The sequence below is a fragment of the Copadichromis virginalis genome, linkage group LG4 (assembly GCF_057382275.1).
Source record: "Copadichromis virginalis isolate Kocher_CV1m ecotype Utaka linkage group LG4, C_Virginalis_male_GT1.1, whole genome shotgun sequence".
NCBI classification, from domain to species: domain Eukaryota; kingdom Metazoa; phylum Chordata; class Actinopteri; order Cichliformes; family Cichlidae; genus Copadichromis; species Copadichromis virginalis.
Genome location: NC_140621.1, coordinates 15,852,546 through 15,866,496, shown reverse-complemented (window position 1 = coordinate 15,866,496; position 13,951 = coordinate 15,852,546). Strand labels below are relative to the sequence as shown.

The window sequence follows — 13,951 nt, the reverse complement described above, 5'->3', positions numbered from 1 at the left end:
TGACATTTACCGCAAGAGGACTAGTACAGAAATACATATCCGCAGAAGTTGACTTGCATTATATTATTCTTAGAAATTGACTTGCAACACACATACTTTGTGACACACACACACACAGCTTACACACAGACAGCATCAGGACCTGCATAACAGGAAATGTGATTATATTTGCATATTGACGATGTAACCTATAAAAAATAAACGAATGCTGCAGTACGGGGTGACTCTCTGAGTTTCACCCGTGCCGCACGTTATCAATCTCAAGTGTCTCAGTGTTGTTTACTCACCTGACTGTTTGTTAACTGTAAATCTCTGACAGTACCAGTTAGTGCATAATGAATTGTGACGTCTTGCCCTGTGGCAGTAACATTAACATACATTCTGAATTTGCTGCTTAGCTACGTCTCCTAACGCCGGTTCAGAACTGGAACAGGCCAGACCTCAGACCAGCGGAGAGGAAGAACTGCAACTGCAACTTGCCTTGGCCATGAGCAGAGAGGCTGCAGAGCAGGTATGCACACTTTGTCGCACATGCGTATGCTAACATGCCAGACATGGCTGTTTCAAGTCGAGGTGGGCAGATTGATTTGAATATCGAATATATGTCAGAATACTTTAATAATCCCAAAGGAAACTGGATAGCAGCATTGGTGTCGGTATCAGTTTCTATCATTTTTGTTTGTTTGTGTTTGTGTTTTTGTTTTTGTTTTTTTAATGAAAAGGAGGGGAAAAAATACCTTAAACTTCCACTATCAAAAATGTCTGAAACCTTATGTGTTAACGGTCATGTCAACTATAGGACATTGAGTTGACTTGTGTTGTTTAAAAGTGCTTCATGGCATTCTCACACCAATAGTTTGTTTTCTCCGTATCAGCTTTTGCCCCATGGTTTGTGCATCACTGCCAACAACATGAGAATGTTCAATTCACCTTTTGGCCTGATGTGTCCGGCCAATAAGCGGAAGGAAGAAAAATAAAAAATAAAGGTGGTGTGTTCTGGACTTCTGGAGAATATGGAGAAACTACGTTAATTTAACGTAAAGTTTCTAGCCCATAAAGACATTTGCAGACCTCTAGTACCGTGCCACATCCTAAAGAACAAAGCATACGTGGCAGTGGCAAGTTGTTTAGCTCAGAATTGCGATATACTTCTGGTAGTTGGTTCAGATTGGGGGCCAAAGGGGAAAATGAACCAGAGTTTGATTAAAGCTGACTAAACGCAGCAGGTGTGAAAACAACCTTAGAGAAAGGCACACTTATATTCCAGGTCTTCAAAAAGCCCATATTCAAAAACAGCTGAAAGGAGTGTTTTGTTGTGTTAACTAATTATTTATATAGGAAAAAAATCACAGTGATTTAGTGGTCATTAAAATGTCTTCAGAGTCATGAGCTTTGTATGTAAGCTACCCTTCTAAGTCCACAATTGGCATTATTGGCCCTGTATTTACTTTGCATTAGCTTGATGTCAATATTTTCAGTATTGCACAGCGCTAGTTTTCAGTAAACATACAATAAATGAGCCTATTTTGCAGTAAAAATAAGATTAGTAGTACAAAAACACATCTTTAATTGAACATCACTTTGAAAAATGTCATGTTGAGAAGAATGAGATAAGTTACACATGGGTTGGTCTTTCTGTGTGTGTGCAGGAGGAGCGCATACGCCGAGGAGATGACCTGAGACTACAAATGGCCTTAGAGGAGAGTAAGAAAGAAGGCCCAGGCTCTGCAAAAGTTGCCAAGAAGAAAAAAGAGGTAAAAAGCACATAAGCGTAGTGGTTGCGGTGACTCAGTTATTCCATTATCGCAAACACGCTCCTGAAATAGTCTTGTCTCTCCCCATCTCCTTTTTCTGCCTCACCCTGTCTGCTCCCTTCAGTAGCCGTAATGAAGCCGCTAACTGGCAGCAGACTGCCGAGTTTATTTGTCATTATTCTGCCTGAATAAGTGCCCGGCTGCAGTTTGAGGCCACGGAGAGATAAAGAGTTGAAGACGTACGGTTGCACGACAATGACTCATGTTGTTCTCAATGCGTAATGACATAACTACCCTCTATGTTTGAACAGTATTCATGTGCAGGATAATGGCCAACGGATTGTCTTTCCTACTTTTTTCCATTTCATATATTCCGTGTATATCTTCAATCACCCCCTTTGTATATTTCCTCTTTTGTCTCCATGCTTAATTTTCCTTTTATCTGGTCTCCTGTCGTTTTGTTATTTTCTAACCCATGGGTCTCTCTTTGTAGCCACAGTCCACTTTGATGGATCTAATGGATGTCCCCGAGCCTGGTGCCAGTGCTGACCCCTGGGGCACGGGAGCTGGGGCCGGAGCTGCTGCTGCATCAGCTGACCCATGGCAGCCTTATGGTATATACATACACACACTCTTGCTTTCTTGAAAGTTGTTACATCATGTGAGATCTACATACTAGGGCTGGGCCATATTATACTGTTCAAGGTAATACCGGTACAAAGCTAGGCAACGATAAGAAAATGACATCACGGTAGAATATGGGTAAAACGCGCATGCGCAGTGCCGAAAAAGCACGGAGAATGCACGGTAACGGAGAATGTGAATGGGGAAAGTAGATTGAGTGAAAAGAATGAGCCAGAATTGTTTTGTAAAAATGGTGCAGCTTAACTGGTTTGGTGTTTGTCCGTCAGATACACAACAAAGCACTTTTTTTTTGTAGAACATGCAAGTGGGGCCGCTGTATTTGTCGACTAAGGTGCTTGTAAATCTGGAAGTAATCTGGGTCCTAAACTCCGTCCTTTAAAGTCCCGAAGTCAAACAAACGTCACTGAGAGTTTAAAACTGTCTAAATTCTTTCACCTTTAATGAAATGATCATCATTGCTGCTTTACCAGGTGTAACTATGAAGTTTAACATCCAGGCATCCATGAAAACAGAATTCGGAGTTAGAAGTTAGCAGGAAGTTAGCGGAAGTTAGCTCGCTAGTTTCGCTAGTTACCTAAACATGATATAGCATGTTCTGACTGAGAGATTTCTGAAAAAATTCAAACGTACAGCTCTGCTATCACTTCCAACATAAATGAAGACAGAAAACTAAACAGCAGTGACGTTTGTAGGGTTACTGAAGTTGGGCTAGCTGGTTTATAATGATGTGCTACGTGATCGCTAGCGACACAGCTATGTTAGCACAACATAAACAGTGAAGCTCGAGGATGAACGCTAACACTTTTCCACTCGATAAAAGTTAACGTGAAGGTTCCTCATGGTTAGAGACAAATGCAATCGCATGGCAGGATGCTGTAAACAGACCAAACTTCAGTCAGGAGAACAATTGAGATAATCCATCCACAATACGAGGTTAGTCAATAATATACTGCAACAACAAGGGAATAGAGCAGCTGTGATAGAATACAGCATTAATGAATCAAAGGTACAGAAGTGGAAGAAGCAAGAAGAATGAGTTGAATAAAGTTTGATTTATCTGACTGCTTTGTTTCGCTTAATGTGCCTTATAATCCCGTGCACCTTATGGTCCGAGAAATACGTATTTGACTTTTTTATTTGGCACACTGTGGTTTCATGTTGCAAAGCACCTCTTTTTAACTTCAGTGGATATTATACATGGTTATGCTCAGGATATGTCAGCCCATTTCTACTGGAAATACCTTTTGGTTAAACTTTCAGCAAGGAATTTGCATTTGCACTGTTAAATGTTTATATAGCTTTAATGCACATAAAAACAGCTGCTTGTTTAAGTAAAATGAATGGATCAGGTTTTTTTTGCGCTAGTAAAGTTGTGGAGTTGTATTTTGTCTCGCAGAAATTATATCGTTATCGCAAATTTTCCAAATATATATCGTGATATATATTTTTGACCATATCGCCCTGCTCTACTACATACTATCACTGAAAAGTTTGCATGTGTGTGAAAGAGATTTCTGCTCTCCACCTGCCGCTTGCAGGACTGTGACTCTTTGTTACACAGGAATGCTGCTCCACTGGCTCAGCAGCATTACTGCACTGAGGGTTGGGGAGGGTGAGAGTTAGCGGAAGACATTGTGAAGGAAGGGATCATGATGCTGGGAGAAAAGCAGGCTCGGGGAGTCAGATATGTAATAGTCCTCTGTCATGATGAGGTTGGCGTGTGAGAGGGAGTGTCTATGTGGATAGATTGAACTGAAATGAACTATGCAGTAATTACTCAGTTTATTTCAGTATTTGTTAGTCTCGGGTTTACAGAAAATTTGTTTAAATGTTTGATTAAGGAAGGGCATGATAGTTTCTGTTGCAGCATAATCACAGACGAAATCACATATGTGAGATTTTTAGATAATTATAACACAGATTCTTTGGAGTCCTAAATGAAATCACATGATCCCTCGCACTGTTTGCTCTCTGTACTCTGTGAAATGTACCTAATGATAAAATTTGAGGACTGTTGAAAGAGCGGCAGCCCAGAAATGAGGGAGCTTACTGCGTTTTTATCCCTTATCTGTCGTGTGTTTGGTTGACCGTTCATTCTGGATTCTGTGATGTAATTCGGTAACATAAATAATTTTTCAAGGATAAGGTGCTTGTTGGTTTTCCTTCCTCAACTCGAGGCTGGACTGATGTATTAAGTGAGGCCCAGGGGGGCTCAGCGCATTAAATTAACCCTGCTTTTCACCAATTCACTCCCCTCTCTTTACCTGTATATACCTTTAATCCCTCACCCACAGAACATTGAATGTCTCCCCTTCCCTCCAGGATCTGCCCCTAAGCCAGCAACCTCAGTGGACCCATGGGGCACTTCTACTGTCCCACCCATCAAGAGCAGCGATCCCTGGGCGCCCAACTCCATTCCTGCTTCTGACCCATGGGGTTCTGCAGCAGCCCGCCCCAAACCCTCCAACACAGGTAACCTTCTCTCTCCCTAAACATAGCCAGCTTTGCTGCCAACTAAGTACCAAGGTGACCTGTCATGTTGCTTCTTACATTGTGATTAATAAATTAAAGTTGCAAGTACACAATGTTTTAAAAAGAATCATCCGATTTCAAAGAGCTTTTTAAAAATCTTGCGGTGACTTTTAGAATACATGGCTGAATTTAAGTTTCACATAGAGAGCTTACAATGTTTACAACTGTGCAGTGCGTTTACCTCCTGACACACAGCATGTGTCCGTGTGATTGGTTTGCTGTTTGTCCGTCAGATACACAAGTCGGTGCATCCACTGCTGTCGTTATGTTACCCACTGGCAATCATGTGAAACTCACGAATCCCTGTATGTGTTTTGATTGTTACCGAATTAAAGCACTCTGAAATTGGATGATTCTTGTTTATACTTTTTTGTACTGTATAATTTTCCAAGGTTTTAATGAAAATTCAGTCGACTTGAAGACTCAAACTCACAACAGAGCAACACAGCACAAAGTATTCATTGTCATTCATACTCATATTGTATTCCATTTGTCTTTTTATGTATTTGCTCTGTGTTTATGTGAACTTTTGTCTACTTTGTGTATTGTCTTGTATTCTTGCATTTGTGTATGCATTTTCTCCTTTCAGGTAGCTTTGACCTGTTGAGCGCATCCAATGGTACATCCAAAGAAGACTTCTCAGAGTTTGATAGCCTGCGCTCTTCCTCCTCTGTCCCCACTGGTACTCACCCTGTCTTTGTCTCTCTAATGACATGGAGTCTGTGTTGTTGTTGTTGTTGTTTTTTGTTTTTGTCAGTGTCTGTCTGTGCAGATGCGTTGCTTCTGCATGGCAGAGACACACACATGTCTTGTGTTTATATGTCAGTATCACCAGACTGGAGCAAAGGCAGCATTATAACCACTAAAATTAGGTTTTTAAGCTGATTTGGCAGTAATTGTATCAAATTGTGGCCGGGAAACAGCTCTTTGCTCCAGTCTGGTTCCATTTCACTGTGGTGTAATCTGGGGCAGCTTTTGAAGGTACATTGTTAAATAAATTATCAGACTCAGTTTAGGGAAACCCTCTCAGATATGACCTGATTCTTGTTAAATCTCGATTTGGGAATTTACATCTAAATTTAAACTAATCCTATTCACAGCTCCATTCAGGTCTGTGTCTGATAAGGTTCCAGTGAACAGTTTGGACGGTGTTATTCTCTAGTCTGAGTGTGGGAGGATGATGACTTTTGCTCTAGCTCAACACTAACGCAGCACTAATGCAGTCCAAGAGGTGGTGAGGAAAAGAATAAAGTGAAGCGACCTTCTACGGAGCGGATTTGAGCTCCAGCTGAAATCTACAAGATTTATGGGGCATTGTAGGCCTATCTCATCTTACCATGGCTGTTTCTAAGATCTGCTACACTTCATTTCTTATTTTGTGGCAGCAGTTTTCATCTTTGACATTTCCGTTTGTGTGTGTTTGTGTGTGTGCATGCGCGTGCTGTTGCTAGTAAGCTGGGTTTATGAGTGCATCAGTGAATGTCTCCACTGCTATCTGACTGCTGCCACAACAAACAGCCAGGCTGTCTGCCTCTGATGTCTTCTCATAATAGAGTCTTCTGATCATTTTATGGCATCAACTCAGTTTCGTTTTACTCTCAGTCTGAATCTGGTTTGCTCATGTGCTGATAAACATGTCCGCTAGTAGGTCGGCGACTCTGAGAAATCCAAATGGACAGCAAGTTTAGAGAACAAAACAAAATAGAATACCACAGTAAATCAATTCTTTTTGTTCAAATACTACTCTTCGGTATCGTAGATGCCTTCAATTATTTGCCGTGCCCGACTGGAGTAGGCATTAAATCCATAATGCTTTGCCCAATTCTGAAAGCAGCTCGTTCAGCTGTAAAATACGACTACCTCTACTTTTGTTCTTCAGGTGATATGGGCATTGCATCTTCTGTCCCCTCCCAACTCAGCCTGGCCAGCAGTAGCAGCCTGGACATATTTGATCCCCTTCCCACCTCAGCATCTACTTCCATCATCACAAACCCAACTAGAAAGACTCCTGAGTCCTTCCTGGGTCCCAATGCTGCCCTGGTCAATTTAGACTCTCTGGTGACCAAACCGGCCCAGCCTGCGCCAGTTGTCAACCCATTCTTGGCTTCAACAGGTGGGAGAGCAAAGAGAATGTGAAATCTAATATTTTATATATTTATTATTATTATTTATTTATTTTCTAACAATCTTAGTGGGATGGGTGAAGAAAGTGTTAGCTTTGAAGTATTTTAGCGAGTACTTTATATAATGTCCAACTGACATAGCCCAACTAAACACAATGTACTGTTGTACTAATGTGTTTTCTTCCTTTGTTTGTTATCCCCTCACTTTATTTAGGTGGCTCTGCTCCAACCCCGGCCAACCCCTTCCAAGTGAGCCAGCCAGCTCCCCCCACCCTCAACCAGATGCGCGTCAGCCCGATGCCCTCTGGCTTTGGCAGCATGGCAGAGCCCATAGGCCTTTCCTCCATGCCTCCTCAGCCCGTCCCCATGGTCCCTCTGACAGGTATGGCCCCCATGGGCCACTCGATGCCTGGAGTGGGTGCTGTGGGAGGCATGGGGATGAGCGCAGGGATTCCATCCTCCATGTCCATGCCCCAGCCCCTGATGAGCATGCCCCCCCAGGCTGGGACTCAAAACACCGGAACCACCAACCCGTTCCTTTTGTGAGAGGATGACAGGGAGAGGGACATCATGGAGTAACCCTTCCTTTTACTCTTCAACTTTAGCCCCTCAAGAAGCTTCAAAACGAACAAGGAGACGTCTTATCTCAATTATCCATTTATAACCAACTCCAAGCCAGAGTCCCAGCAGGACCCTCTCCTACCTTACCACACTCCCTAACTCCTTTCTTCTCTCTTTCTTTCTCTCCTACAAGCTGCCTAGTCCTGTGTTCCATGCTGATCTAATGATAATGTTGATGACCACAAAGAGTTTGCATCAGTCCACAGACTTTTAAGAGTAGCGTCAGTGTTTACAGTTTTTCCACTGAGGCAGGACTTGGCCACAGTCTCTCCTCCCTGTCCTTTTCTCAATCATTTCTCCCTTACTTCTTCCCTTTAGGACCGCTCCTCTCCTCTTCTGTAGTGGAGTGACAGGAGAGTCTGACTGTTCTAATGCCAGGATCTTATCTCTTCACTAGAGCTAATCTTTTATAAGCCCTGCCAGCTGGTGTGTGTGTGTGAGAGAGTGCACATCTCAGTACTTTTACACTGTGTATTTTCCAGCGAGTCAACTTCCACTCACTGGAGTAAAGATGAGAGATGGTTAGATGTGTTTATACTCTGTGTGCGAGTGTGTGTGTGTGTTACAAAGCAGGAATTTTGCACAATTGTTTGCTTTTTTCTTCTTCTTTTGTTTCTTTCTTTTTTTCTTTTTTTTTCTGTGACTGTTGGGCTCACCGCTACACCTTAGCTTAGGGAGGACGTCCAGCCGCTTAAAACAGCCGAGTCGACACACACACAAACACAAAAACACAGTGCCTCGGCTCATGGTCACAACTCTCATCTGGTCACTTCCTCTAATCTCTGAACTTTCTTCAGACCCTCCAGATGACCTTTGACCTCAGTGGTTCACAGGAATAACAATGAAAGCTTCTCAGAGGAGATGTTTTGTTTGTTTGTTTTTAAATATCTGTGTTTTTGCTCACATGCAAGTGTACTGATACTAACTACTACATGTTGAGCCCCCCCAAAATGTTTGTAGTGAAAAAGACATGAACTGTGGTGGCATCAGTATTTTTTGTTTTTTTTTTTTTGCTATATAAATAGGATGCAGTGAGGCATCATGGGACAGTTTTTTTTTTTTTTTTTAATTTAAGTTTGTTTCAAGGCTCAAAGGGATACGTGTGGAAGGAGGGTTGTGTTTGTGTGTGTATGTCTGTGTGTATATGTGCGCGTTTGCAGGAGAAATGCATTTAGTTTCCAAGTGTACTTTCATGAACAAGTTTTCCCATTTCTCAGTCTGATAAGTGGAAACTGATTTGGAATTAGTTTCTGAAGTGGAACTCAAACAAGGGGCAACTTAGGCATCAACGACCTTAAGAGTGTGTGTGTGTGTGTGTGTGTGTGTGTGTGTGTGTGCGCGCGCGCGCGTGCCCGCATGTTTGCAGCAGATATCAGTGATTGTTGCTTTAACAAAAAAAAATATATTTTAAAGCATATGACAGACACTTGGCATTGTGGGAAGAGTTTACCTCTGACTGGATTTGCTGGCGTTAATCTATCTACAGGATTACATTACCTAGTGGGAACGCACGCACTCACTCACACACACATTTTCAAAGGGGGTTGTTCCAGGATCAGTCTATTGATAGCACAGGGAATCCCACAGCAAACAACAGTGAGTCATGTTACGTAAACGTGCGGTTGTTTTCTTGTGTTGGTTACTTTATTTTGTTTTTGTTTGTGTTAGGTGTAAATCCATAGCCAAGCTTATCAGAGTTTTGGAGCTGTGTACCTAGCTAAGCCATGTGTCATCTTTATTTTATTTTTTTTCCTGTTACTCTAGTTTGTGTCACCCTATGGGTAGGCTATGTAATTCTCTTCTCTTAGAAGCACAACTGTTACCAAAGTCATAGCGACTGTGATTTCGGAGGATGCCGTACTCTGATTACTTTGAACAGTAGAGTCACCGCTTACTGACATTTCCCCCCTTCTCTTTCTGTTTATTGACGCTCTTGAGATCAGAGACTCCATTGTTAAAATGTTTTATATTTCAGAGCTGTTTTACATTTTGTTCAGAGTTTTGTGTAAGAAAGTGTTACTGTTGGCTGAACATCAGCACATTTACTGACAGCGAGCAGAGTGTCTTGTCTTTCGTCATTTTGGTTGTGAAAGGTGGGTTGATGACATTCAGCTATGGATGAATTGCACCTGGTGTACAGACCCTTTTTTGTGTAAGTCAGAATAGTTTCTTCAGATCTTTCTCAATAACTGCCAATGTGACTGTGGAAAGCTTGTTTTTCCTTCCTTGTTAATTTTTCTTTTGATATGGATTGGCGCCCCCTCGTGGTCTGCTCTGGTATGATAGCTACTCTGCAGGACCGTGGAGACATCCACTTAAAGCAGACCTTCATTTCTCTCAGGCAAAAACAAAAGGAGGGGCAGCTCCGACCGTACGTGTGCGTATGCTTTTCACGAGGGTGGCGGTGGTGATTGCTTTTTACGTTTGGGGGTCCTGAATGAATGAATGGATGCAACCCCTGCAGACCAGCAAGCATTTTTACATTTTTTTAATCTCAACTAAATATATGCAAAAATAAAAGAAGGAAAAAGTGAACGAGATAAAAACAGACTTAACGCTTGATGTGTTTTGCAGGATAAAATTTGCTAACTAAGTCTTGTTCATGGAAACACTACTATGATATTCTAGCTCAAGATGTGTCACCTTCTCACCGGCCTTGTCTTTCACTGCGGGCCTGACCTTAAACTTCACTCTCAGCAATTGCAGGAAAGTTTATAGAAGCGTCGAAAAGAGAACAAAGGCTTCGAGCCGTCGCGCTCAAACAGTCTGAGAACGCTGCAGCCGGAAAACGTTTTTTCTTGAATCCCTGGCAGCGTTGTTCACAGTCGTGACTATGGTGCAGTGAAAATGTGGCCTGTGTGTAGCGAGCTCCTCTGTGTTACATTATGTATTCACTATGCTTTTATCAAGAGGACTAACTGACCTTACAGGCTGTCTGTCTTTGTATGCATAAACAGCCTCCTTTATTCTTTTCTTTTCGTGTCTATTTACCTTTCTCATAGTACTGGGAGCAGGCTGCTTTTTCTTTCCTTTTTTTAAATTTTTTTTTTTTTTTATTGGATACGTGCTCAACCTGTTGGCATTATAACTGTATAATATAATTTATCATTTGTACTATTGTAACATACTGTTCTTCTGTATACCTTATTATTCTGTGTAATGGGTTTTTGTAGGAAAAGTCATTGTGGTATTTTAACGACATCTAAACAAATGAACGCAGCAGGCTCCGCACCCCTGTCGGATGAGGACAACTGTAGCTGCAACTGGTTCAAAATAAACTGTGTATCACTTCAGCTCTGTCCGCTCTGTCTCTCCTTGCATGTTGTTTTTAGGGCTGGGGATGTTTTGCCCACAGACTACAGCGATCTGTGCTCAACATGTGTAGTTTATTTGTGTTAGAAAAGTTTTAAAAAAACATACAGTAACAGTGAAAAAAATCAAAAATGGTACAAAAGGTATAACTGAAAGCACATTAGTATAATTCCATCTCTACACAATATTTCCAGATGCGCACATTATTGCTGGTGTCTCATTTGAACACGGGATTGTCACGGTGAGGGGAAAAAATGTCGCCTTAATGAGGAGATGTGTCATTTGGCCCAAATTTCCTTCAGTCTGTTAATGTTACCACATGTTTTATGGTTGTTCCTCTGTTGATCAGCCAGATGTGGCAGAGGGCTTGTTTGCCGGGCCTGATGGTCCCGTCTCATAGTCCATCTTCTTCATGTCTTTAGTCATGATGAGAAAGGAGACTGACACAAAGCCTTGTGAATGAACTCTAGTCACTGCAACATTAAATATAAGACACAGAGTTTTTGTTTTAGTCCAGAGCCTGGAGTAACTTGTGTGATTTGATCTGTTGTGAATCTAAAGGCTCAGTCACTAGAATAAGAACTGCGATAGGAGAAACAACTATTTCAACAGCAACAAGAAGTTAATAGCACTAGACTGGACTCCTTTCGGGTTCCCTGATGTGACTTTAGCACAGCATGCTAGTTTTGGGACTAAAGAAATACAGACAAGAGCCACACACCTTCTCTGCCCTCACCCTGGGCCACCACTTTAGGATCTGTGTATTCAGGCCGTCGTCCCGTCAACCACCTGAACAGAGGAGAGGAAAAAAATTGTGAACCTTTCTATGTACGACAAACTGGCTTAAGAATATGCATTTAGCTTGAGATAAACTCAGTTTTCTCAGTCTACTCTGGAAGGCTTTTTAAGGCAAGTTAACCATAACTTGATACTTTGATACAAGTGGCTAAAACAAGAGGAAGAAAAGCCCTTAAAAAATGTGCTGCTGCTGTTTTATTTCAGTTACACTGTCAGGACAACAAATGACATAACTTTGGCATGCCACCAAAGTTATGCGACCTTAGGTTGTCAGGAGATAACGTGGGAATACCTTTGTTTGTGTTTTTCCGCATACTGATCACAGAAGCAGGAAAAACAATGTTAATTATTCTCACCATACAGGTAATAAGAGCCTATCTTTAGCTCAGGTGTTGCGCAGTTTGTACTGCTCTGAGATCATAAGCCACCCGAGCTGCTGGCAGAGAGATGAGAAGACCGCACACATCTCACCCTGTGAACTTCTGAAGTCTCCATGTGGGCTCAGGAACAAACATGGGAATGGTTTTCGTATGCCTGAAGAATAAAAATAAGGTTATTTTCTGTTTCACGCTCTTCCTGCTAAAAGAAGCAGGTGGTGTCTACATGCTGACATGGCTCAAAGGTGAGCACGAGTCATTTGAAAATGGTACTTGTGTAGGGCAACCCACCCCCCCAAAAAACCTAATAAGTAAATGAAAGCAGTACTGACTGTCCTGGTGTGAAGGGGATGTGTGTTGCTCCGTAGCCTCTGACCACATCGTTGCCAAAAACATCTGGACCATAAACACTCACCACAAGCTGAGGCCCTGGAAAATGAACCCATTAATTAATACATAAATTCTCTGTCTACAATAAGTTTTAGATATTACTTCTATTTATATTTTCAGAGCAGATCATCTGCCTCAATCTCACCTATCTAACATTTTCCTCTGTGGTCTTCCTCTTTTCCTCCTGCCTAACAGCTCCATATTCAGCATCCTTTGTCCAACATTTCCACTTTCCCTCCCTCCATGCCAAACTCTGTCTCCAAACTGCTCAACCTGAGTGGTCCCTCTAATATGTTAATTTCCAGTCCTGTACATCCTGATCACTCCCAGACTCCAAACCATACATCATAACAGATCACACCACCATCCTTTAAACCTTCCCTTTCACTCATGCTGCTATCCTTCTTTCACAAATCGCCCCTGACACTTGTCTCCACCCAGCCTGCACTCTCTTTTTCACCTCTCTTGTGCACTTTGGACGGTTGACTCTCACATACTTGGTTGGCTGTCTGTCAGTACTACAATTCATCTCTTGTCACTCTATCATATACTTTCTCTTGATCTGCAAAGACAGTGCAACTAATTTGCCCTTCTCCTTCTAAAGGATCTAATATTTTTGTCAACAGAGGGCAACTGTTTGCAATTAACCACGTGTTTTTGAGTGTGTTTGTGTAATGCTCACATCCAGATGGATTTGTGCTCTTAAATGTTGTTGCCAGTGGGAAGTTCCATATCAACCTGTGCGAAGCTTGGCTGCTTTTACTAGCAATTTGCGTGATGCCTTCCTCCAACCCCTATAGGACGAAAACAAACAAACACACGAAATTTCAGTAGGGGCTGGACTTTAACCATTTGTTATTTAGTAAAGACTTCATGACCCCTTTTCAGGCTAATTGTTCCTTTACTATATATAAAACTGTAATTTTATATTGAATCTCGAGATGCAGAAAAGGACTTGACAGCTACTCACCGTGGTGGGAGCCCAGTCGTGGCCGTAGACAAAACAATATTTGCAGTACAAGTTGTCATACTCTGGAAACTGAAATACAACAAAGATAATATCAGCTTTACACCTGTACACAAGGGTAAACGAACTGAGAAATGAGACGAATCCATGGCACAAGTTACCTCAAAGGGTGCTAATGCTAGCTGAACAATCAGCTGCTAGGCTAGGCTAAAACACAGAAAGCCCACTCACGTTCGCTCCCTCAATATGTCCGTTCACAGTAAGAAGAAACACGGATGGGTTGCTTGCAGCCATTACGGCTTTAGTTAGTAAACCAGAAGCTGAATGCGTTTCTCTTTCATGAAAGATTCAATCCGCTGCAGAAGAATCCTGCTGCTGATCATTCCGTTGCTAGGGCGACGCTTTTCCTCCTCTCTACGGAAACCTGCTACA

The 13,951-nt window shown here is 42.0% G+C and overlaps 2 protein-coding genes across 4 annotated transcripts in view; one reads left to right on the top strand and one right to left on the bottom strand.

Annotated features, from left to right (window-relative positions):
* Positions 1-10,968, top strand: part of epn2 (epsin 2) — a 25,561-nt gene extending 14,593 nt beyond the window's left edge. For 2 of the 3 annotated variants that reach the window (XM_085453787.1, XM_085453788.1), the window contains exons 4-10: positions 399-511; positions 1,650-1,754; positions 2,248-2,368; positions 4,722-4,871; positions 5,521-5,613; positions 6,811-7,044; positions 7,269-10,968. In XM_085453787.1, coding sequence (XP_085309913.1) covers positions 399-511; positions 1,650-1,754; positions 2,248-2,368; positions 4,722-4,871; positions 5,521-5,613; positions 6,811-7,044; positions 7,269-7,600 — 1,148 coding nt within the window. In that variant the 3' untranslated portion in view covers positions 7,601-10,968. The remainder of the gene's footprint in view (positions 1-398; positions 512-1,649; positions 1,755-2,247; positions 2,369-4,721; positions 4,872-5,520; positions 5,614-6,810; positions 7,045-7,268) is intronic. The other variant, XM_085453789.1, reaches the window with a different exon arrangement.
* On the bottom strand, positions 10,680-13,951 carry b9d1 (B9 protein domain 1). The gene is made up of 7 exons (XM_085453790.1): positions 13,751-13,951; positions 13,523-13,591; positions 13,235-13,346; positions 12,495-12,591; positions 12,257-12,319; positions 11,709-11,776; positions 10,680-11,460 (listed from the first exon to the last, which is right to left on the bottom strand). Exons 1-7 carry the CDS (start codon positions 13,811-13,813, stop codon positions 11,333-11,335), a joined length of 600 nt encoding a protein of 199 aa, XP_085309916.1. The 5' UTR covers positions 13,814-13,951; the 3' UTR covers positions 10,680-11,332.

Coding starts and splice junctions, on each gene's coding strand:
- b9d1 (XM_085453790.1), bottom strand. CDS start 13,813: ATGGCTGCAAGCAACCCATCCGTGTTTCTTCTTACTGTGAACGGACAT. Junction 11,777..12,256: donor AGACTTCAGAAGTTCACAGG/GTGAGATGTGTG, acceptor TCCTCTGTTCAG/GTGGTTGACGGGACGACGGC. Junction 11,461..11,708: donor CCAGGGTGAGGGCAGAGAAG/GTGTGTGGCTCT, acceptor TTAATGTTGCAG/TGACTAGAGTTCATTCACAA.